This window comes from Bombina bombina, chromosome 4 (assembly GCF_027579735.1).
Source record: "Bombina bombina isolate aBomBom1 chromosome 4, aBomBom1.pri, whole genome shotgun sequence".
NCBI lineage: Eukaryota > Metazoa > Chordata > Amphibia > Anura > Bombinatoridae > Bombina > Bombina bombina.
Genome location: NC_069502.1, coordinates 1,238,017,661 through 1,238,043,561, shown reverse-complemented (window position 1 = coordinate 1,238,043,561; position 25,901 = coordinate 1,238,017,661). Strand labels below are relative to the sequence as shown.

Sequence of the window (25,901 nt, the reverse complement as noted above, 5' to 3'; positions counted from 1 at the left end):
TCTTCTTCCACAAAGCAGCATGAAGGGGTGGCCTCCGATCCGGGACCGGATCTAGTAGGGGGCAGACTTTCTTTCTTTGCTCAGGCTTGGGCAAGTGATGTTCAGGATTCTTGGTCACTAGAAATAGTGACCCACGGTTATTAATTGGAATTCAAGGATTTTCTCCCAAGAGGGAGATTTCATCTTTCAAAAAAGACCTTTTTACTATGGGAGTAATCTGTCTTGTTCCAAAATTGGAACAGGGAAATGGGTTTTACTCAAACCTATTTGTGGTCCCCAAAAAAGAGGGAACGTTCAGAACCATTTTGGACCTCAAGTGTCTAAACAAATTTCTAAGAGTTCCATCATTCAAGATGGAGACAATTCGAATGATTTTGCCAATGATCCAGGAGGGTCAATATATGACTACCGTGGATTTGAAGGATGCTTACCTTCATATTCCAATCCACAAAGATCATCATCGGTTTCTAAGGTTTGCCTTCTTCACAAAGGTTCTAGGGTCTCTTTTGGCGGTTCTCAGACCGCAAGGGATAGCGGTGGCGCCTTATCTGGACAATATTCTGATTCAGGCGTCAACATATCATCTGACAAAATCTCACACGGACACAGTGTTGTCTTTTCTGAGAACTCACGGCTGGAAGGTGAACATAGAGAAGAGTTCACTTGTTCCATAGACAAGGGTTCCTTTTCTGGGAACTCTGATAGACTCGGTAGCCATGAAAGTATTTCTGACGGAGGTCAGAAAATCAAAGATTTTGAATACTTGCCGAGCACTTCTGTCCATTCCTCGGCCATCAGTGGCTCAGTGTATGGAGGTAATCGGATTAATGGTAGCGGCAATGGACATTGTTCCGTTGGCTCGCTTTCATCTCAGACCACTGCAACTGTGCATGCTCGGTCAGTGGAATGGGGATTATGCGGATTTATCTCCAAAGATAATTCTGGATCAAGAGACCAGAAACTCTCTTCTTTGGTGGTTGTCGCCAGATCATCTGTCCCAGGGGACTTGTTTCCACAGACCCTCGTGGGTGATAGTGACAACAGATGCCAGCCTTCTGGGCTGGGGTGCAGTTTGGAACTCCCTGAAGGCTCAGTGTGTTTGGACTCAGGTGGAGTCTCTACTTCCAATCAATATTCTGGAACTGAGAGCAATATTCAATGCGCTTCAGGCGTGGCCTCAGTTGGCTTCGGCCAAATTCATCAGATTCCAGTCGGACAACATAACGACTGTGGCATATGTCAATCATCAGGGGGGAACAAGGAGTTCCTTAGCGATGATGGAAGTATCCAAGATAATCAGTTGGGCAGAGGCCCACTCTTGTCATCTGTCAGCGATCTACATCCCAGGGGTAGAGAACTGGGAAGCATATTTTTCATCCGGGGGAGTGGGAACTTCACCCAGAGGTATTTGCCTCATTGATTCTCAGATGGGGCAGACCGGAATTGGATTTGATGGCATCTCGTCAGAATGCCAAGCTTCCAAGATACGGATCCTGGTCAAGGGGTCCTCAGGCTGAACTGATAGATGCCTTGGCAGTACCTTGGTTGTTCAGCCTAGCTTATGTGTTTCCGCCGTTTCCTCTCCTCCCACGCGTGATTGCTCGAATCAAACAGGAGAGAGCTTCAGTGATCCTGATAGTGCCTGCGTGGCCACGCAGGATTTGGTATGCGGATCTAGTGGACATGTCTTCTCTGCCACCGTGGAAACTTCAGTTGAGACAGGACCTTCTCATTCAAGGTCCTTTCCAACATCCAAATCTAATTTCTCTGCAACTGACTGCGTGGAGATTGAGCGCTTGATTTTATCGAAGCGAGGGTTCTCTGATTCAGTTATCAATACTTTGATACAGGCTAGAAAGCCTGTCACTAGAAAAATCTATCATAAGATATGGCGTAAATATATTTTTGGTGTGAATCCAAGGGTTCCTCATGGAGTAAAGTTTGGATTCCTAGGATTTTGTCTTTTCTCCAAGAAGGATTGGAGAAAGGGATATCAGCAAGTTCCTTAAAGGGACAAATTTCAGCTTTGTCAATTCTGTTTCACAAACGTTTGGCAAATGTATCAGATGTTCAGTCTTTTTGTCGGGCTCTATCTAGAATTAAGCCTGTATTTAGACCTATTACTCCTCCCTGGAGTTTGAATTTAGTTCTTCGAGTTCTGTAAGGGGTTCTGTTTTAACCTATGCATTCCATAGATATTAAATTATTATCTTTGAAAGTTCTGTGTTTGGTTGCTATTTCTTCTGCTCAAAGAGTTTCTGAGCTTTCAGCATTACAGTGTGATTCGCCTTATCTCATATTTCATTCTGATAAGGTGGTTTTTACGTACCAAACCTGGGTTCCTTCCTAAGGTTGTTTCGAATAAGAATATTAATCAGGAAATTGTTGTTCCTTCCTTGTGTCCTAATCCTTCTAAGAAGGAGCGTCTGTTACATAACTTGGACGTGGTCCGTGCCTTAAAGTTTTACTTACAGGCAACTAAGGATTTCAGTCAATCATCTTCATTATTCATTGTTTTTTCTGGAAAGCGTAGGGGTGAGAAAGCTACGGCTACCTCTCTTTCTTTTTGGCTGAGAAGTGTCATCCGCCTGGCATATGAGACTGCTGGACAGCAGCCTCCTGAAAGAATTACGGCTCATTCTTCTAGGGCTGTGGCTTCCACATGGGCTTTTAAAAACGATGCATCTGTGGAACAGATTTGTAAGGCTGCGACTTGGTCGTCCCTTCACACTTTTTCCAAATTTGATACTGTTACGGTTACCCTTAGTCTCGCTGAGAGATGGACCGCTTAGTAGCCTGGATCCCTATTGCTGAAGAGGGGAGAAGCTGCTTTCCATAGTATTCTATATGAGTCTCGCAAATATAGAATAATCCCCCTTAGCTGTAGTACAGCTAGGATACCCTTCTGCCCACAAAAACGAGTCAACGCTGCGATTGAGGGTCAACCAAGAACTCAGGACTGGGATGCCCAGCCTGCTTTTTTATTGAGGTTACATGCACACAGGGCACTCCCAGGGGGGGAAGCATAAAATCCCCCATCACACATTTAGATAGAGAGACAATGTCCTTTGACAGGCCACAATAGGATTACAGTACTTCAGATAACAAGTTACACATAAGAAAACAATGCCCTTCTTAGGCGCTGGCTTGGCTGGTTCAGGCATTGCTGCTGGGAAATAAGCTCTTCACAACAAAATAACTAATGCTTCTGTAACAGTGCTCCCTTTCTGTGGAACACTCTGGCAGACACGGTCTGACCCCTTTTCGGGGCAGACTAAGGCTGTCCAGACCGCTGGTTATGCGGGGCTGCGGTCGGTTTGTCTGGACAACCCATCGGCGTTGCCATTCTGTTTCCCAGGTCTGTAAGTAATGGTGAAATTGAAGGGTTGCAACGATAAACTCCAACGTAATAGCCTGCCGTTATCTCCAGAGACCCGGTTCAGCCACACCAACGGATTATGGTCGGTGACCAGAGTGAACTCCTGCCCATATAAATAGGGAGTCAATTTCTTTAATGCCCACACCAAAGCCAAACACTCCTTTCTTCTGTTATGTGTGATCAGTCCACGGGTCATCATTACTTCTGGGATATAACTCCTCCCCAACAGGAAATGCAAGAGGATTCACCCAGCAGAGTTGCATATAGCTCCTCCCCTCTACGTCAGTCCCAGTCATTCTCTTGCACCCAACGACTAGATAGGATGTGTGAGAGGACTATGGTGATTATACTTAGTTTTTATGACTTCAATCAAAAGTTTGTTATTTTACAATAGCACCGGAGCGTGTTATTACTTCTCTGGCAGAGTTTGAGGAAGAATCTACCAGAGTTTTTTTACTATGATTTTAACCGGAGTAGTTAAGATCATATTGCTGTTCTCGGCCATCTGAGGGAGGTAAAAGCTTCAGATCAGGGGACAGCGGGCAGATGAATCTGCATTGAGGTATGTAGCAGTTTTTATTTTCTGAATGGAATTGATGAGAAAATCCTGCCATACCGTGATAATGACATGTATGTATACACTTCAGTATTCTGGGGATGGTATTTCACCGGAACTACTCTGTTAAAAGTCACTAATCCTTTTAATAAGTATTTATCATGTTAAACGTTTTTGCTGGAATGTAGAATCGTTTACATTGCTGAGGTACTGAGTGAATAAATATTTGGGCATTATTTTCCACTTGGCAGTTGTTTGCTTTTAATTGTGACAGTTTCGTTTCTCTTCACTGCTGTGTGTGAGAGGGAGGGGCCGTTTTTGGCGCTCTTTGCTACGCATCAAAAATTTCCAGTCAGCTACTCTCATATTTCCTGCATGATCCGGTTCATTTCTGACAGATCTCAGGGGTCTTCAAACTTCTTTGGAGGGAGGTATATTCTCTCAGCAGAGCTGTGAGAATTTTATATTGACTGTGAATAAAAACGTTGCTCTGTGTTTTTTATGTCAAATTTAATTATTGTTATTTTACTAATGGGAACAAACCTTTGCTAAAAGTTGTGTTGTTTTAAAGTTTGATGCTATAACTGTTTTTCAGTTCATTATCTCAACTGTCATTTAATCGTTTAGTACCTCTTTGAGGCACAGTACGTTTTTTTGCTAAAAAAGATTATAACCAAGTTGCAAGTTTATTGCTAGTGTGTTAAACATGTCTGACTCAGAGGAAGATATCTGTGTCATTTGTTCCAATGCCAAGGTGGAGCCCAATAGAAATTTATGTACTAACTGTATTGATGCTACTTTAAATAAAAGTCAATCTGTACAATGTGAACAAATTTCACCAAACAGCGAGGGGAGAGTTATGCCGACTAACTCGCCTCACGCGGCAGTACCTGCATCTCCCGCCCGGGAGGTGCGTGATATTATGGCGCCTAGTACATCTGGGCGGCCATTACAGATAACATTACAAGATATGGCTACTGTTATGACTGAAGTTTTGTCTAAATTACCAGAACTAAGAGGCAAGCGTGATCACTCTGGGGTGAGAACAGAGTGCGCTGACAATACTAGGGCCATGTCTGATACTGCGTCACAGCTTGCAGAGCATGAGGACGGAGAGCTTCATTCTGTGGGTGACGGTTCTGATCCAAACAGATTGGATTCAGATATTTCAAATTTTAAATTTAAATTGGAGAACCTCCGTGTATTACTAGGGGAGGTCTTAGCAGCTCTCAATGATTGTAACACCGTTGCAATACCAGAGAAACTGTGTAGGTTGGATAAATACTTTGCGGTACCGGCGAGTACTGACGTTTTTCCTATACCTAAGAGACTAACTGAAATTGTTACTAAGGAGTGGGATAGACCCGGTGTGCCGTTCTCACCCCCTCCAATATTTAGAAAGATGTTTCCAATAGACGCCACCACTCGGGACTTATGGCAAACGGTCCCTAAGGTGGAGGGAGCAGTTTCTACTTTAGCTAAGCGTACCACTATCCCGGTGGAGGATAGCTGTGCTTTTTCAGATCCAATGGATAAAAAATTAGAGGGTTACCTTAAGAAAATGTTTGTTCAACAAGGTTTTATATTGCAACCCCTTGCATGTATCGCACCCATTACGGCTGCGGCAGCATTTTGGATTGAGTCTCTGGAAGAGAACCTTAGTTCATCTACGCTAGACGACATTACGGACAGGCTTAGAGTCCTTAAACTAGCTAATTCATTCATTTCGGAGGCCGTAGTACATTTAACCAAACTTACGGCTAAGAACTCAGGATTCGCCATACAGGCACGTAGGGCGCTGTGGCTAAAATCCTGGTCAGCTGATGTTACTTCTAAGTCCAAATTACTTAATATACCTTTCAAAGGGCAGTCCTTATTTGGGCCCGGTTTGAAAGAAATTATCGCTGACATTACAGGAGGTAAGGGCCACGCCCTACCTCAAGACAAAGCCAAAGCTAAGGCTAGACAGTCTAATTTTCGTCCCTTTCGGAATTTCAAAACAGGAGCAGCATCAACCTCCACTGCACCAAAACAGGAAGGAGCTGTTGCTCGTTACAGGCAAGGCTGGAAGCCTAACCAGTCCTGGAACAAGGGCAAACAGGCCAGGAAACCTGCTGCTGCCCCAAAGACAGCATGAACCGAGAGCCCCCGATCCGGGACCGGATCTAGTGGGGGGCAGACTTTCTCTCTTCGCCCAGGCCTGGGCAAGAGATGTTCAGGATCCCTGGGCGCTAGAGATCATATCTCAGGGATACCTTCTAGACTTCAAATTATCTCCCCCAAGAGGGAGATTTCATCTGTCAAGGTTGTCAACAAACCAGATAAAGAAAGAAGCGTTTCTACGCTGTGTACAAGATCTGTTATTAATGGGAGTGATCCATCCGGTTCCGCGGTCGGAACAAGGACAAGGGTTCTACTCAAACCTGTTTGTGGTTCCCAAAAAAGAGGGAACTTTCAGGCCAATCTTAGATTTAAAGATTCTAAACAAATTCCTAAGAGTTCCATCGTTCAAAATGGAAACTATTCGGACAATCTTACCCATGATCCAAAAGGGTCAGTACATGACCACAGTGGATTTAAAAGATGCTTACCTTCACATACCGATTCACAAAGATCATCACCGGTATCTACGGTTTGCCTTCCTAGACAGGCACTACCAGTTTGTAGCTCTTCCATTCGGTTTGGCTACGGCTCCAAGAATCTTCACAAAGGTTCTGGGTGCCCTTCTGGCGGTACTAAGACCGCGAGGGATTTCGGTAGCTCCGTACCTAGACGACATTCTAATACAAGCTTCAAGCTTTCAAACTGCCAAGTCTCATACAGAGTTAGTTCTGGCATTTCTAAGGTCGCATGGATGGAAAGTGAACGAAAAGAAGAGTTCTCTTTTTCCTCTCACAAGAGTTCCATTCTTGGGGACTCTTATAGATTCTGTAGAAATGAAGATTTACCTGACAGAAGACAGGTTAACAAAGCTTCAAAATGCATGCCGTGTCCTTCATTCCATTCAACACCCGTCAGTAGCTCAATGCATGGAGGTGATCGGCTTAATGGTAGCGGCAATGGACATAGTACCTTTTGCACGCCTACACCTCAGACCGCTGCAATTGTGCATGCGAAGTCAGTGGAATGGGGATTACTCAGATTTGTCCCCTACTCTGAATCTGAATCAAGAGACCAGAAATTCTCTTCTATGGTGGCTTTATCGGCCACACCTGTCCAGGGGGATGCCATTCAGCAGGCCAGACTGGACAATTGTAACAACAGACGCCAGCCTACTAGGTTGGGGCGCTGTCTGGAATTCTCTGAAGGCTCAGGGATTATGGAATCAGGAGGAGAGTCTCCTTCCAATAAACATTCTGGAATTGAGAGCAGTTCTCAATGCCCTTCTGGCTTGGCCCCAATTAACAACTCGGGGGTTCATCAGGTTTCAGTCGGACAATATCACGACTGTAGCTTACATCAACCATCAGGGAGGGACAAGAAGCTCCCTAGCAATGATGGAAGTATCAAAGATAATTCGCTGGGCAGAGTCTCACTCTTGCCACCTGTCAGCAATCCACATCCCGGGAGTGGAGAACTGGGAGGCGGATTTCTTGAGTCGCCAGACTTTTCATCCGGGGGAGTGGGAACTTCATCCGGAGGTCTTTGCCCAAATACTTCGACGTTGGGGCAAACCAGAGATAGATCTCATGGCGTCTCGCCAGAACGCCAAACTTCCTCACTACGGGTCCAGATCCAGGGATCCGGGAGCGGTTCTGATAGATGCTTTGACAGCACCTTGGAACTTCGGGATGGCTTATGTGTTTCCACCCTTCCCGCTGCTTCCTCGATTGATTGCCAAAATCAAACAGGAGAGAGCATCAGTGATTCTAATAGCACCTGCATGGCCACGCAGGACTTGGTATGCAGATCTAGTGGACATGTCATCCTGTCCGCCTTGGTCTCTACCTCTAAGACAGGACCTTCTGATACAGGGTCCATTCAAACATCAAAATCTAACTTCTCTGAAGCTGACTGCTTGGAAATTGAACGCTTGATTTTATCAAAACGTGGTTTTTCTGAGTCGGTTATTGATACCCTGATACAGGCTAGGAAGCCTGTTACCAGAAAGATTTACCATAAAATATGGCGTAAATACCTATACTGGTGCGAATCCAAACGTTACTCCTGGAGTAAGGTTAGGATCCCTAGGATATTGTCCTTTCTACAAGAAGGCTTAGAAAAGGGTTTATCAGCTAGTTCATTAAAGGGACAGATTTCAGCTCTGTCCATCTTGTTACACAGGCGTCTGTCAGAAAATCCAGACGTCCAGGCCTTTTGTCAGGCTTTAGCTAGGATCAAGCCTGTGTTTAAAGCTGTTGCTCCGCCATGGAGTTTAAACTTAGTTCTTAACGTTTTACAGGGTTTCCGTTTGAACCCCTTCATTCCATTGATATAAAATTGTTATCTTGGAAAGTTCTGTTTTTAATGGCTATTTCCTCGGCTCGAAGAGTCTCTGAGTTATCAGCATTACATTGTGATTCTCCTTATCTGATTTTTCACTCAGACAAGGTAGTTCTGCGTACTAAACCTGGGTTCTTACCTAAGGTAGTCACTAACAGGAATATCAATCAAGAGATTGTTGTTCCATCCTTGTGTCCAAATCCTTCTTCAAAGAAGGAACGTCTTCTACACAATCTGGATGTAGTTCGTGCCCTCAAGTTCTACTTGCAGGCAACTAAAGATTTTCGCCAAACTTCTTCCCTGTTTGTCGTTTATTCTGGACAGAGGAGAGGTCAAAAAGCTTCTGCTACCTCTCTCTCTTTTTGGCTTCGTAGCATAATACGTTTAGCCTATGAGACTGCTGGACAGCAGCCTCCTGAAAGAATTACAGCTCACTCCACTAGAGCTGTGGCTTCCACTTGGGCCTTTAAGAATGAGGCCTCTGTTGAACAGATTTGCAAGGCTGCAACTTGGTCTTCGCTTCATACTTTTTCCAAATTTTACAAATTTGACACTTTTGCTTCTTCGGAGGCTATTTTTGGGAGAAAGGTTCTTCAGGCAGTGGTTCCTTCTGTATAATGAGCCTGCCTATCCCTCCCGTCATCCGTGTACTTTTGCTTTGGTATTGGTATCCCAGAAGTAATGATGACCCGTGGACTGATCACACATAACAGAAGAAAACATAATTTATGCTTACCTGATAAATTCCTTTCTTCTGTTGTGTGATCAGTCCACGGCCCGCCCTGTTTTTAAGGCAGGTAAATATCTTTTAAATTATACTCCAGTCACCACTTCACCCTTGGTTACTCCTTTCTCGTTGATTCTTGGTCGAATGACTGGGACTGACGTAGAGGGGAGGAGCTATATGCAACTCTGCTGGGTGAATCCTCTTGCATTTCCTGTTGGGGAGGAGTTATATCCCAGAAGTAATGATGACCCGTGGACTGATCACACAACAGAAGAAAGGAATTTATCAGGTAAGCATAAATTATGTTTTTCGACCGCTGCATAGCTGACTTCGCGGGGCAGGAGCTTCCGGCTGATGTAGGCAACTGGATGCTCCCCTCCATCTTCGCCTACTTGGCTGAGGACGGCTCCCAGCCCGAACATGGAAGCATCTGTATGGACGATAAAACGTTTGTTAAGGGCTGGGGCCGCCAAGACAGGAGAGTTAATTAGAGCATTTTTGAGAGCCTGGAAAGCCGTTTCACAGTGGGGAGACCACAGGACCTGTCGAGGTAAGTTCTTCTTGGTCAAGTCCGTCAGGGGTTTGGCAAGTATGCTGTAGTCTGGTACGAACCGTCTATAGTACCCTGCCGTGCCCAGGAAGGCTAGGACCTGAGTCTTGGTGATGGGGGTGGGCCAATTGGCGACAGCTTCTATCTTGGCCGGCTCTGGTCGCTGCTTTCCACACCCCACCCGGTGACCCAGGTACTGTACCTCGGCCATCCCAAAGTGGCATTTTTCTGGCTTCAGAGTCAGGCCAGCAGCCCGGATCTGATCCAGAACCATTCCTACGTGAGCTAAGTGGTCCTCCCAGGACTCACTGTGGATCGCTATGTCGTCCAGGTAGGCGCAAGCAAAACTCTGGAAGCCATCCAGGAGCCTATCCACCAAGCGCTGGAATGTAGCTGGGGCATTCTTCATCCCAAACGGCATTACCCTAAACTGATATAAGCCGAATGGGGTGACGAATGCCGACTTGGGGATAGCCTCCGGGGCCAGGGGAATCTGCCAGTAACCTTTGCATAGGTCAATAGTGGTCAGGTAATTTCCCCTGGCTATACGATCGAGTAGCTCGTCTACCCTGGGCATAGGGTAAGCGTCCGTCACGATTTTTTCATTGAGCCTCCGATAGTCTACGCAGAACCGGGTGGTCCCATCTTTCTTGGGCACCAAGACAACTGGGGAGGCCCAGGGACTATTGGAGGGCTCAATTACCCTGAGTTGGAGCATCTCATCGATCTCCTTCTTCATTCCTGTCCTAACTGCTTCGGGGATTCGGTACGGAGCCTGGCGCAAGGGAGCTTGTCCCGGAGTATCTACCTGGTGGGTGGTTAAAGTAGTGTACCCTGGCTTCGGGGAGAAGGTGAGGTGTTTGGACTGTAGGAGTTGGTTGAGCTGCTCCCTTTCAGTGGGGCTAAGTCGGTCTCCTATCTGAACCTGAGCCACTATACCTGTGGGGAGACTCTTTTCTAATAGGTCTGGAATGGGTAGACTGTCGTGGTCTTCCTGAGGGGAACAACATACGGCCGTCACGTTCTCTGGTCGCTCAAAATATTCCTTGAGCATGTTTACATGGAATGTCTTTCTAAGATTGTTGTCGTGGCAGCTAGCTATCACATAAGTGGTGTCTCCCCTTTTCTCTACGATCTGGTAGGAACCCTGCCAGGATGCCTGCAATTTGTCTGTCTTCACCGGCTTAAGTACTAACACCTTTTGTCCTATGGTGAAGATTCTCTTTCGGGCCCCCCGATCATACCATACTTTCTGTCTTCTCTGGGCCAACTGGAGATTAGCCCGCACGGATTTGGCTAATTGCTCCATTCGGTCCCTGTGTTCCAGCACGTATGGCACAATGGGGACACCGTCAGCCTCCATCTCTCCCTCCCAGTGCTCCCGGATCAGGTTTAGGGGTCCCCGTACCTTTCTTCCGTAGAGCAACTCGAAGGGAGAGAACCCTGTCGTTTCCTGGGGCACCTCCCGATAAACAAATAGGAGGTGCGGCAGGAAGCGTTCCCAGTCTCGGTATTCCTGAGTGAATGTCTTGAGCATTTGCTTGAGAGTCCCATTGAACCTCTCACACAGCCCGTTCGTCTGGGGGTGGTATGGGGAGCTCAGGAGGGACTTAATTTTGCAAACCTGCCAGAGTTGTTGGGTCAATTCAGCCGTAAATTGGGTGCCTCGGTCGGATAGGATTTCTTTTGGAAATCCTACCCGGGAGAACACCTGTACTAGTGCATTCGCTACCGTATCCGCTTGTATGTTGGATAGGGCGACAGCCTCTGGGTACCTGGTAGCGTAGTCCACTACGGTAAGAATGTAGCGCTTACCGGAGGGACTAGGGGTAGCCAGTGGTCCCACTAGGTCAATAGCAACCTGGCTGAAGGGTTCCTCTACAATGGGCATATTTACTAGATGGGCTTTAGGGTGATCGCATCGCCTTCCTACTCGTTGACACACATCGCAGGTGTTACAGTAAGTTCTAACGTCAGCGTGTACCCCTGGCCAAAAGAACGTGTGAGTAATGCGGTGTAGGGTACGGGTTACGGCTAGGTGGCCTGCTAAGGGGATGTCGTGGCCTATCTTGAGGATTTCTTGACGGTATTTGTGGGGCACTACCAGCTGTCACCTACGCTGTCCCCTTTTCTCTGTCCAGCGGTATAGTTTCCCTTTTTCCCATAAGAATGTTTCGTTATCTGCCCCGCCCCCTCCGGTCTCTGCTCGTTCCCGGTACTTTTGTAAGGTCGGCTCAGTCTTAGACTCTGTCTCGAGAGCATCTGGGGTGTCCCAGGGTATGGGGCCTAACATGTCAGGCAAGGTCGGGGTAGGTCTTGCCTGGGTCTCCCGCACTCGTGAGAGCTCTCGCTCCGTCTGGGCTTGGGCCCGTGTAGTCACTGTGTCCGCCTCGTTGTTGCATACTGGAACATAGGCAGAAGTCATGGGGCCCAAATCGTTGCCCAGTAGTACTTCGGCAGGTAAATTATCCATTATGCCCACGTTCACAGCCCCCTTTCCCGCTCCCCAGTCAAGATGCACTTTAGCTGTTGGAATTTTGTACACATCCCCCCCGCCACTCTAACGGCCACAGTCTGTCCGGATCGCTTGTGCTCTGGCACCAAATGACTCTGTACCAGCGTGATAGTATCCCCTGTGTCTCTCAATCCCTCGGTAGATTGCCCCTCGAGCCATACCTTCTGCCGATGGTGCTGGCGGTTATCTGAGGCAGCATATACAGGGTCCGCCTCGTGAAGCGGCCCCAAATATTCCTCCATAGGGGCCTCTTGGTTAACACAGAGGGCCCGGGCCGGACGATATGACCCAGAGGGGTAATTGTAATTCCTGGGTGTCTGGTGCGTATTAAGGGGGCAGCTAGCCATGAAATGCCCTGGTTGCTTGCATCAGTGGCAAGTCGGTCTGGGACGCTCAGAGCTGTTATTGGGTGGTCCTGAGTGTCGGGCGGGCCCTGCGGGCACCGGGGCTCGGAATTCAGCACGAGGGGGTGCACGGTAAACCTCTCTGGGTTCGACCCGTGCTGGAGCTCGGTAGTTCATGGGTTTGTGAAGACGGGAGTCATAATGTTCATCGGCCAATTTGGCTGCTTCTTCTAAGGTAGAAGGCCGCCTGTCTCGCAGCCATTCCTTCCCTTGCTGTTCCATGCCATTATAAAAATGTTCTAAGAGAAACAATTGTAAAATTTCCTCACCAGTCACCGCTTTACTTCCGCACATCCAGTGATTTGCCGCTCTCCGCATTCAGTGCGCCCATTCCATATGGGTATCGTTAGGCTTCTTTTTCGTGCCCCGAAACTGTCGGCTATACGTGTCCGGAGTTACCGCGTACCGTCGCAACAGTGTCTCCTTAACTAGCTCATACTGTGTCACTTCCTCAGCACCCAGAGTACGAAAGGCTTCCAGGGCTCGCCCGGATAGTTTCCCAGACAATATCGTGGGCCACTCCCTGTTGGGAATCTGGTGCAGGGCACATTGCCTTTCGAAGTCCGCCAAATATTCATCAATCCCTGTCTTGCTCTCTAGGAAGGGTCGAAATGCTGCATAGGGTATCTTGGGCCTCCCAGCATTTTCGACAGGGATGATTACCTACGGGGCATCAGCATTGCGGTGTGCGTTCGCTAGGTTGAGTTCGTGGGCTCGAGTCTTTCGTATATCCTCGTCCGCTTCCGCCATCAACTGCTGTACCAATTCCATGGAGGGGTTCGGCCCGTACAGTGAGAGCCTCTCCCGAACAATCCTGGTTTTTTCGTCACTAATCGTGGTCGGTGTTTCCGCCATTGTGAAGCTCTGATCCAGTTCGGTCAATTCTGCGATCAGCTCTCTCCTCGGCCGGTTGCTGGTGTACCCCCCTCTGCTTTCAAGTAAATCCTTTAGGGTTGTACGCTTCAATTTTTCGTAAGCGCTCTCCATCCGTTCTGTACCTCTCCTAGGAAATCCAGGAAAATCCCACCGCTGCCGCCAAATGTTACGGTTACCCTTAGTCTCGCTGAGAGATGGACCGCTTAGTAGCCTGGATCCCTATTGCTGAAGAGGGGAGAAGCTGCTTTCCATTGTATTCTATATGAGTCTCGCAAATATAGAATATTCCCCCTTAGCTGTAGTACAGCTAGGATACCCTTCTGCCCACAAAAACAAGTCAACGCTGCGACTGAGGGTCAACCAAGAACTCAGGACTGGGATGCTCAGCCTGCTTTTTTATTGAGGTTACATGCACACAGGGCACTCCCAGGGGGGAAGCATAAAATCCCCCATCACACATTTAGATAGAGAGACAATGTCCTTTGACAGGCCACAATAGGATTACAGTACTTCAGATAACAAGTTACACATAAGAAAACAATGCAGTTCATCTTATCAATTAGCAGTCTAACTCCGGAGGTGATTAGACAATGGGATTGTTTATCACTAAACTTAGAGCTGAGGCCAGCAAACTTGTATTTAGAAAATAGTTTCTAAAAGCTTAAAAAAAGTTAACTCTTTATGAAATGATACTTGTTACGGTTTTCTTGGAGCCCTTCTTAGGCGCTGGCTTTGCTGGTTCAGGCATTGCTGCTTAGGTTCCTCTCTTGTCCCTCCCTTTCATCCGTGTCCTATTGCTTTGGTATTGGTTTCCCACAAGTAAGGATGAAATCCGTGGACTCGTCATATCTTTGTAAAAGAAAACTAAATTTATGCTTACCTGATAAATTACTTTCTTTTACGATATGACGAGTCCACGGCCCACCCTGTTCTTTTTAAGACAGTTTTTCTTTATATTTTTTGTAAACTTCAGTCACCTCTGCACCTTTTTAGCCTTTCCTTTTTTCTCTTCCTATACCTTCGGCCGAATGACTGAGGGTGGAGGGGAAGGGGCTATATATACAGCTCTGCTGTGGTGCTCTTTGCCACTTCCTGTTAGCAGGAGGTTAATATCCCACAAGTAAGGATGAAATCCGTGGACTCATAATATCGTAAAAGAAATTAATTTATCAGGTAAGCATAAATTTAATTTTTATTTGCTTTTCCCAGCAGGAGACTGCTAGTTCATGTGGGCCATATAGATAACATTGTGCTCATGGCCGAGGAGTCAGCACAACGCAGTAGATAATAATGTCATGTGATTAGGGGGCTGCTAGATGATGCGTAGATACAAGGTAATCGCAGAGGTAAAACGTATATTAATATAACTGTGTTTATGCAAAACTGGGGAAAGGATAATGAAGGGATTATCTATCTTTTTAAATACTACAACATTTTTTTGAGTTGACTGTCCCTTCAAACTGAGACAATACTAATTTTAACCCCTTTGCTGCTGAGTCATTTCAAACCATTCTGCTAAAGCTGGTTTTAGCAGACATCGATTTATTTTCCTAAATAGACACTTCTACGTTTCACATCCTTTCACCTTCATAAACACATTTAGGAATTTAAACCTATATTATTCAATAACATGTGGTTTAGGTTCCCCTGTGTGTGTGAGCAGGGGATACTGGGGTTTAGGTTCCCCTGTGTGTGTGTGAGCAGGGGCTACTGGGGTTTAGGTTCCCCTTTGTGTGTGAGCAGGGGCTACTGGGGTTTAGGTTCCCCTGTGTGTGTGAGCAGGAGCTACTGGGCTTTAGGTTCCCCTGTGTGTGTGAGCAGGAGCTACTAGGGTTTAGGTTCCCCTGTGTGTGTGATCAGAAGCTACTTGGGTTTAGGTTCTCCTATGTGTGTGAGCAGGAGCTACTGGGCTTTAGGTTCCCCTGTGTGTGTGAGCAGGAGCTACTGGGGTCTAGGTTCCCCTGTGTGTGTGAGCAGTGGCTACTGGGGTTTAGTTTACCCTGTGTGTGTGAGCAGGAGCTACTGGAGTTTAGGTTCCCCTGTGTGTGTGAGCAGGAGCTACTGGGGTTTAGGTTCCCCTGTGTGTGTGAGCAGGAGCTACTGGGGTTAGATTCCCCTGTGTGTGTGAGCAGGAGCTACTGGAGTTTAGGTTCCCCTGTGTGTGTGAGCAGGAGCTTACTGGGGTTTAGGTTCCCCTGTGTGTGTGAGCAGGAGCTACCGGGGTTTAGGTTCCCCTGTGTGTGTGAGCAGGAGCTACCGGGGTTTAGGTTCCCCTGTGTGTGTGAGCAGGAGCTACTGGGGTTTAGTTTACCCTGTGTGAGCAGGAGCTACTGGGGTTTAGGTTCCCCTGTGTGTGTGAGCAGGAGCTACTGGGGTTTAGGTTCCCCTGTGTGTGTGAGCAGGAGCTACTGGGGTTTAGGTTCCCCTGTGTGTGTGAGCAGGGGCTACTGGGGTTTAGGTTCCCCTGTGTGTGTGAGCAGGAGCTACTGGGGTTTAGGTTCCCCTTTGTGTGTGTGACAGCAGGAGCTACTGGGGTTTAGGTTCCCCTGTGTGTGTGAGCAGGGGCTACTGGGGTTTAGGTTCCCCTGTGTGTGTGAGCAGGAGCTACTGGGGTTTAGGTTCCCCTGTGTGTGTGAGCACTGGCTTACTGGGGTTTAGGTTCCCCTGTGTGTGTGAGCAGGGGCTACTGGGGTTTAGGTTCCACTGTGTGTGTGAGCAGGAGCTACTGGGGTTTAGGTTCCCCTGTGTGTGTGAGCAGGAGCTACTGGGGTTTAGGTTCCCCTGTGTGTGTGAGCAGGGGCTACTGGGGTTTAGGTTCCCCTGTGTGTGTGAGCAGGGGCTACTGGGGTTTAGGTTCCCCTGTGTGTGTGAGCAGGGGCTACTGGGGTTTAGGTTCCCCTGTGTGTGTACTGGGGTTTAGGTTCCCCTGTGTGTGTGTGTGAGCAGGGGCTACTGGGGTTTAGGTTCCCCTGTGTGTGTGAGAGCAGGGGCTACTGGGGTTTAGGTTCCCCTGTGTGTGTGATCAGGGGCTACTGGGGTTTTGGTTCCCCTGTGTGTGTGAGCAGGGGCTACTGGGGTTTAGGTTCCCCTGTGTGTGTGAGCAGGAGCTTCTGGGCTTTAGGTTCCCCTGTGTGTGTGAGCAGGAGCTACTGGGGTTTAGGTTCCCCTGTGTGTGACAGCAGGAGCTACTGGGCTTTAGGTTCCCCTGTGTGTGACAGCAGGAGCTACTGGGGTTTAGGTTCCCCTGTGTGTGTGAGCAGGAGCTACTAAGGTTTAGGTTCCCCTGTGTGTGTGAGCAGGAGCTACTGAGGTTTAGGTTCCCCTGTGTGTGTGAGCAGGAGCTACTGAGGTTTAGGTTCCCCTGTGTGTGTGTGAGCAGGAGCTACTGGGGTTTAGGTTCCCCTGTGTGTGAGCAGGAGCTACTGGGGTTTAGGTTCCCCTGTGTGTGTGAGCAGGGGCTACTGGGGTTTAGGTTCCCCTGTGTGTGACAGAAGGAGCTACTGGGGTTTAGGTTCCCCTGTGTGTGTGAGCAGGAGCTACTGGGGTTTAGGTTCCCCTGTGTGTGTGTGAGCAGGGGCTACTGGGGTTTAGGTTCCCCTGTGTGTGTGTGAGCAGGGGTTACTGGGGTTTAGGTTCCCCTGTGTGTGTGAGCAGGGGCTACTGGGCTTTAGGTTCCCCTGTGTGTGTGTGAGCAGGAGCTACTGGGGTTTAGGTTCCCCTGTGTGTGTGTGAGCAGGGGCTACTGGGGTTTAGGTTCCCCTGTGTGTGTGTGAGCAGGGGTTACTGGGGTTTAGGTTCCCCTGTGTGTGTGAGCAGGGGCTACTGGGCTTTAGGTTCCCCTGTGTGTGTGTGTGTGTGTGTGAGCAGGAGCTTCTGGACTTTAGGTTCCCCTGTGTGTGTGAGCATTGGCTACTGGGGTTTAGGTTCCCCTGTGTGTGTGAGCAGGAGCTACTGGGGTTTAGTTTACAGATAAAATACCAAATATAAAAAATGGTAATAGCGTGCGCCTGGGGCAAAAAATAAAAATCAAATGCCAATAATGGCAGATAATGAACTTGAAATGATTAATTAATCCTCATACGGTGTTGAATAGTGCAGTTACCAAGAAAACAGTAATAATAGTTGAGGTGTGCCACTGGGTGAAGTAACCAATGTGAAAAGTGTAAATTTGTGTAATGTGTGTGAAATAACCCTAAATATAAATCCAATATTGGATAGTTAGAAATATATATATGAACCTTTGTACAAGGCGGCCCAAAATACGGTTACTGGATCAGCAACAATAATCAAGCGGCTAAAATCATGCAAAATATAACATATATGATATAAACTCTAAAAAATATATATGAAGAAAAAAGCGTATCATGATATGAGTCCCAAAAGTGGTGATAAAAGTTGGTAGCTGAAATCGTCAGTGTTTCTGAAATCAAATACTAGGAATCTTTATCATCTCAGTGGAAGTGTTTGAAAGAATATGTTCAAAGTGCAATCGGCAGCTGGTCTTGGCGGTGTCTGATCAGGACCCAATATCTAGAAATGATGCAAAAAAAGACAGCGCCTCATTGTGCAAGTAGGTTTCGTATGCGAGAATCACAGTGAAAGTGAAGACAAATAGAGATATACTCACAAGAGTATTGGCACCCTTATTGAAAGTGGTGCGAATAGGAATGGGGTTTAGTTTACCCTGTGTGTGTGAGCAGGAGCTACTGGGGTTTAGGTTCCCCTGTGTGTGTGAGCAGGAGCTACTGGGGTTTAGGTTCCCCTGTGTGTGTGAGCAGGGGCTACTGGGGTTTAGGTTCCCCTGTGTGTGTGAGCAGGGGCTACTGGGGTTTAGGTTCCCCTGTGTGTGTACTGGGCTTTAGGTTCCCCTGTGTGTGTAAGCAGGAGCTACTGGGGTTTAGGTTCCCCTGTGTGTGTGAGCAGGGGCTACTGGGGTTTAGGTTCCCCTGTGTGTGTGAGCAGGGGCTACTGGGGTTTAGGTTCCCCTGTGTGTGTGAGCAGGGGCTACTGGGGTTTAGGTTCCCCTGTGTGTGTACTGGGGTTTAGGTTCCCCTGTGTGTGTTTGAGCAGGGGCTACTGGGGTTTAGGTTCCCCTGTGTGTGTGATCAGGGGCTACTGGGGTTTTGGTTCCCCTGTGTGTGTGAGCAGGGGCTACTGGGGTTTAGGTTCCCCTGTGTGTGTGAGCAGGAGCTACTGGGCTTTAGGTTCCCCTGTGTGTGTGAGCAGGAGCTACTGGGGTTTAGGTTCCCCTATGTGTGACAGCAGGAGCTACTGGGCTTTAGGTTCCCCTGTGTGTGACAGCAGTAGCTACTGGGGTTTAGGTTCCCCTGTGTGTGTGAGCAGGAGCTACTAAGGTTTAGGTTCCCCTGTGTGTGTGAGCAGGAGCTACTGAGGTTTAGGTTCCCCTGTGTGTGTGATCAGGGGCTACTGGGGTTTTGGTTCCCCTGTGTGTGTGAGCAGGGGCTACTGGGGTTTAGGTTCCCCTGTGTGTGTGAGCAGGAGCTACTGGGCTTTAGGTTCCCCTGTGTGTGTGAGCAGGAGCTACTGGGGTTTAGGTTCCCCTATGTGTGACAGCAGGAGCTACTGGGCTTTAGGTTCCCCTGTGTGTGACAGCAGTAGCTACTGGGGTTTAGGTTCCCCTGTGTGTGTGAGCAGGAGCTACTAAGGTTTAGGTTCCCCTGTGTGTGTGAGCAGGAGCTACTGAGGTTTAGGTTCCCCTGTGTGTGTGAGCAGGGGCTACTGAGGTTTAGGTTCCCCTGTGTGTGTGAGCAGGAGCTACTGGGGTTTAGGTTCCCCTGTGTGTGAGCAGGAGCTACTGGGGTTTAGGTTCCCCTGTGTGTGTGAGCAGGGGCTACTGGGGTTTAGGTTCCCCTGTGTGTGTGTGAGCAGGGGTTACTGGGGTTTAGGTTCCCCTGTGTGTGTGAGCAGGAGCTACTGGGGTTTAGGTTCCCCTGTGTGTGAGCAGGAGCTACTGGGCTTTAGGTTCCCCTGTGTGTGACAGCAGGAGCTACTGGGGTTTAGGTTCCCCTGTGTGTGTGAGCAGGGGCTACTGGGGTTTAGGTTCACCTGTGTGTGTGAGCAGGTGCTACTGGGCTTTAGGTTCCCCTGTGTGTGTGTGAGCAGGGGCTACTGGGGTTTAGGTTCCCCTGTGTGTGTGAGCAGGAGCTACTGTGGTTTAGGTTCCCCTGTGTGTGTGAGCAGGAGCTACTGGGGTTTAGGTTCCCCTGTGTCTGTGAGCAGGGGCTACTGGGGTTTAGGTTCCCCTGTGTGTGTGAGCAGGAGCTACTGGGGTTTAGGTTCCCCTGTGTGTGTGAGCAGGAGCTACTGGGCTTTAGGTTCCCCTGTGTGTGTGAGCAGGAGCTACTGGGCTTTAGGTTCCCCTGTGTGTGTGAGCAGGAGCTACTGGGCTTTAGGTTCCCCTGTGTGTGTGAGCAGGAGCTACTGGGCTTTAGGTTCCCCTGTGTGTGAGCAGGAGCTACTGGGCTTTAGGTTCCCCTGTGTGTGTGAGCAGGAGCTACTGTGGTTTAGGTTCCCCTGTGTGTGTGAGCAGGAGCTACTGGGCTTTAGGTTCCCCTGTGTGTGTGAGCAGGAGCTACTGGGGTTTAGGTTCCCCTGTGTGTGTGAGCAGAAGCTACTGGGCTTTAGGTTCCCCTGTGTGTGTGAGCAGGAGCTACTGTGGTTTAGGTTCCCCTGTGTGTGTGAGCAGGAGCTACTGTGGTTTAGGTTCCCCTGTGTGTGTGAGCAGGAGCTACTGGGGTTTAGGTTCCCCTGTGTGTGTGAGCAGGAGCTACTGGGCTTTAGGTTCCCCTGTGTGTGTGAGCAGGAGCTACTGGGCTTTAGGTTCCCCTGTGTGTGTGAGCAGGGGCTACTGGGGTTTAGGTTCCCCTGTGTGTGTGAGCAGGAGCTACTGGGCTTTAGGTTCCCCTGTGTGTGTGAGCAGGAGCTACTGTGGTTTAGGTTCCCCTGTGTGTGTGAGCAGGGGCTACTGGGCTTTAGGTTCCCCTGTGTGTGTGAGCAGGAGCTACTGGGGTTTAGGTTCCCCTGTGTGTGTGAGCAGGAGCTACTGGGGTTTAGGTTCCCCTGTGTGTGTGAGCAGGAGCTACTGGGCTTTAGGTTCCCCTGTGTGTGTGAGCAGGAGCTACTGGGGTTTAGGTTCCCCTGTGTGTGTGAGCAGGAGCTACTGGGCTTTAGGTTCCCCTGTGTGTGTGAGCAGGAGCTACTGGGCTTTAGGTTCCCCTGTGTGTGTGAGCAGGGGCTACTGGGGTTTAGGTTCCCCTGTGTGTGTGAGCAGGAGCTACTGGGGTTTAGGTTCCCCTGTGTGTGTGAGCAGGAGCTACTGGGCTTTAGGTTCCCCTGTGTGTGTGAGCAGGAGCTACTGGGCTTTAGGTTCCCCTGTGTGTGTGAGCAGGAGCTACTGGGCTTTAGGTTCCCCTGTGTGTGTGAGCAGGAGCTACTGGGCTTTAGGTTCCCCTGTGTGTGTGAGCAGGAGCTACTGGGCTTTAGGTTCCCCTGTGTGTGTGAGCAGGGGCTACTGGGCTTTAGGTTCCCCTGTGTGTGTGAGCAGGAGCTACTGGGCTTTAGGTTCCCCTGTGTGTGTGAGCAGGGGCTTCTGGGGGTTTTGTACTACATGTTACACTCATGTTCTGTCTGCCCTGCTCAGTGTGACGTGTTGGTGGAAGAGTACGAGGATGTGATCGAGGATTGGTACCACAACCACCAGGAGGAGGACCTGACTGATTTCCTGTGCGCACGGCACGTGCTTAAAGGGCAAGACCAGAGTAAGTTACATAACTAGGCCTAATCTTATGTATTATTCAGTTTCTTGTTACTGTTGTCTGCAGATCCCAAGGCCACTGTGCCGCCCTCACTCTTCCTACAAATGATGTGTTTGTACCTGGAGATGTCATCTTACGGCATTAATGGAGAAGACACAAAGATTAAGAAGATTATTAGCACGATGGGCATTAGCACAGGGGAGTATAGGGGATATAAGTACAGGGGCATTAGCACAGGGGAGTATAGGGGATATAAGTACAGGGGGCATTAGCACAGGGGAGTATAGGGGATATAAGTACAGGGGGCATTAGCACAGGGGAGTATAGGAGATATAAGTACAGAGGCATTAGCACAGGGGAGTATAGGGGATATAAGTACAGAGGGGCATTAGCACAGGGGAGTATAGGGGATATAAGTACAGGGGGCATTAGCACAGGGAGTATATGGGGATATAAGTACAGGGGGCATTAGCACAGGGGAGTATAGGGGATATAAGTACAGGGGGCATTAGCACAGGGGAGTATAGGGGATATAAGTACAGAGGGGCATTAGCACAGGGGAGTATAGGGGATATAAGTACAGGGGCATTAGCACAGGGGAGTATAGGGGATATAAGTACAGAGGCATTAGCACAGGGGAGTATAGGGGATATAAGTACAGGGGCATTAGCACAGGGGAGTATAGGGGATATAAGTACAGGGGCATTAGCACAGGGGAGTATAGGGGATATAAGTACAGAGGCATTAGCACAGGGGAGTATAGGGGGTATAAGTACAGAGGCATTAGCACAGGGGAGTATAGGGGATATAAGTACAGAGGCATTAGCACAGGGGAGTATAGGGGATATAAGTACAGAGGCATTAGCACAGGGAGTATAGGGGATATAAGTACAGGGGGCATTAGCACAGGGGAGTATAGGGGATATAAGTACAGGGGGCATTAGCACAGGGAGTATAGGGGATATAAGTACAGAGGCATTAGCACAGGGGAGTATAGGGGATATAAGTACAGAGGCATTAGCACAGGGAGTATAGGGGATATAAGTACAGGGGGCATTAGCACAGGGGAGTATAGGGGATATAAGTACAGGGGGCATTAGCACAGGGAGTATAGGGGGTATAAGTACAGAGGCATTAGCACAGGGGAGTATAGGGGATATAAGTACAGGGGGCATTAGCACAGGGGAGTATAGGGGATATAAGTACAGGGGGCATTAGCACAGGGAGTATAGGGGATATAAGTACAGGGGCATTAGCACAGGGGAGTATAGGGGATATAAGTACAGGGGCATTAGCACAGGGAGTATAGGGGATATAAGTACAGGGGGCATTAGCACAGGGAGTATAGGGGGATATAAGTACAGGGGGCATTAGCACAGGGAGTATAGGGGATATAAGTACACGGGGCATTAGCACAGGGGAGTATAGGGGATATAAGTACAGGGGGCATTAGCAAAGGGGAGTATAGGGGATATAAGTACAGGGGGCATTAGCTCAGGGAGTATATGGGGATATAAGTACAGGGGGCATTAGCACAGGGAGTATAGGGGATATAAGTACAGTGGCATTAGCACAAGGTAGTATAGGGGATATAAGTACAGGGGCATTAGCACAGGGGAGTATAGGGGATATAAGTACACAGGGCATTAGCACAGGGGAGTATAGGGGATATAAGTACAGAGGCATTAGCACAGGGGAGTATAGGGGATATAAGTACAGGGGCATTAGCACAGGGAGTATAGGGGATATAAGTACAGGGGGCATTAGCACAGGGGAGTATAGGGGATATAAGTACAGAGGGGCATTAGCACAGGGGAGTATAGGGGATATAAGTACAGGGGCATTAGCACAGGGGAGTATAGGGGGTATAAGTACAGAGGCATTAGCACAGGGGAGTATAGGGGATATAAGTACAGAGGCATTAGCACAGGGGAGTATAGGGGATATAAGTACAGAGGCATTAGCACAGGGAGTATAGGGGATATAAGTACAGGGGCATTAGCACAGGGGAGTATAGGGGGTATAAGTACAGAGGCATTAGCACAGGGGAGTATAGGGGATATAAGTACAGAGGCATTAGCACAGGGGAGTATAGGGGATATAAGTACAGAGGCATTAGCACAGGGAGTATAGGGGATATAAGTACAGGGGGCATTAGCACAGGGGAGTATAGGGGATATAAGTACAGGGGGCATTAGCACAGGGAGTATAGGGGATATAAGTACAGAGGCATTAGCACAGGGGAGTATAGGGGATATAAGTACAGAGGCATTAGCACAGGGAGTATAGGGGATATAAGTACAGGGGGCATTAGCACAGGGGAGTATAGGGGATATAAGTACAGGGGGCATTAGCACAGGGAGTATAGGGGGTATAAGTACAGAGGCATTAGCACAGGGGAGTATAGGGGATATAAGTACAGAGGCATTAGCACAGGGGAGTATAGGGGATATAAGTACAGGGGGCATTAGCACAGGGAGTATAGGGAATATAAGTACAGGGGCATTAGCACAGGGGAGTATAGGGGATATAAGTACAGGGGCATTAGCACAGGGAGTATAGGGGATATAAGTACAGGGGGCATTAGCACAGGGAGTATAGGGGGATATAAGTACAGGGGGCATTAGCACAGGGAGTATAGGGGATATAAGTACACGGGGCATTAGCACAGGGGAGTATAGGGGATATAAGTACAGGGGGCATTAGCAAAGGGGAGTATAGGGGATATAAGTACAGGGGGCATTAGCACAGGGAGTATATGGGGATATAAGTACAGGGGGCATTAGCACAGGGAGTATAGGGGATATAAGTACAGTGGCATTAGCACAAGGTAGTATAGGGGATATAAGTACAGGGGCATTAGCACAGGGGTATAGGGGATATAAGTACACGGGGCATTAGCACAGGGGAGTATAGGGGATATAAGTACAGAGGCATTAGCACAGGGGAGTATAGGGGATATAAGTACAGGGGCATTAGCACAGGGAGTATAGGGGATATAAGTACAGGGGCATTAGCACAGGGGAGTATATGGGGATATAAGTACAGGGGGCATTAGCACAGGGGAGTATATGGGGATATAAGTACAGGGGGCATTAGCACAGGGGAGTATAGGGGATATAAGTACAGGGGGCATTAGCAAAGGGGAGTATAGGGGATATAAGTACAGGGGGCATTAGCACAGGGAGTATAGGGGATATAAGTACACGGGGCATTAGCACAGGGGAGTATAGGGGATATAAGTACAGGGGGCATTAGCACAGGGGTTGTATAGGGGATATACGTACAGGGGCATTAGCACAGGGAGTATAGGGGATATAAGTACAGGGGGCATTAGCACAGGGAGTATATGGGGATATAAGTACAGGGGGCATTAGCACAGGGAGTATAGGGGATATAAGTACAGTGGCATTAGCACAAGGTAGTATAGGGGATATAAGTACAGGGGCATTAGCACAGGGGAGTATAGGGGATATAAGTACAGGGGTCATTAGCACAGGGGGGTATATGGGGATATAAGTACTGGGGCATTAGCACAGGGAGTATAGGGGATATAAGTACAGGGGCATTAGCACAGGGGAGTATAGGGGATATAAGTACAGGGGCATTAGCACAGGGAGTATAGGAGATATAAGTACAGGGGCATTAGCACAGGGGAGTATAGGGGATATAAGTACAGGGGCATTAGCACAGGGAAGTATAGGGGGATATAAGTACAGGGGCATTAGCACAGGGGGGTATATGGGGATATAAGTACAGGGGCATTAGTACAGGGGAGTATAGGGGATATAAGTACAGGGGCATTAGCACAGGGGAGTATAGGGGATATAAGTTCAGGGGCATTAGCACAGGGAGTAGCACAGGGAGTATAGGGGATATAAGTACAGGGGCATTAGCACAGGGAGTATGGGGGTATAAGTACACGGGGCATTATCACAGGGGGGTATATGGGGTATAAGTACACGGGGCATTAGCACAGGGGAGTATAGGGGATATAAGTACAGGGGCATTAGCACAGGGGAGTATAGGGGATATAAGTACAGGGGGGCATTAGCACAGGGAGTATAGGGGATATAAGTACAGGGGGCATTAGCACAGCAGAGTATAGGGGATATAAGTACAGGGGCATTCGCACAGGGAAGTATAGGGGATATAAGTACAGAGGCATTAGCACAGGGAGTATAGGGGATATAAGTACAGGGGCATTAGCACAGGGAGTATAGGGGATATAAGTACAGGGGGCATTAGCACAGGGGAGTATAGGGGATATAAGTACAGGGGGCATTAGCACAGGGGAGTATAGGGGGTATAAGTACAGGGGCATTAGCACAGGGGGGTATATGGGGTATAAGTACATGGGGCATTAGCACAGGGGAGTATAGGGGATATAAGTACAGGGGCATTAGCACAGGGGAGTATAGGGGGTATAAGTACAGGGACATTAGCACAGGGAGTATAGGGGATATAAGTACAGGGGCATTAGCACAGGGGAGTATAGGGGATATAAGTACAGGGGGCATTAGCACAGGGAATTATAGGGGATATAAGTACAGGGGATATAAGTACAGGGGCATTAGTATAGGGGATATAAGTACAGGGGGCATTAGCACAGGGAATTATAGGGGATATAAGTACAGGGGATATAAGTACAGGGGCATTAGTATAGGGGATATAAG

At 48.4% G+C, this 25,901-nt stretch overlaps 1 protein-coding gene across 1 annotated transcript in view; it reads left to right on the top strand.

The window, feature by feature from the left end:
• CNPY3 (canopy FGF signaling regulator 3) overlaps positions 1-25,901 on the top strand; it is a 329,077-nt gene that overhangs the window by 231,613 nt on the left and 71,563 nt on the right. The window contains exon 6 of the mRNA XM_053712797.1: positions 21,111-21,228. Coding sequence (XP_053568772.1) covers positions 21,111-21,228 — 118 coding nt within the window. The remainder of the gene's footprint in view (positions 1-21,110; positions 21,229-25,901) is intronic.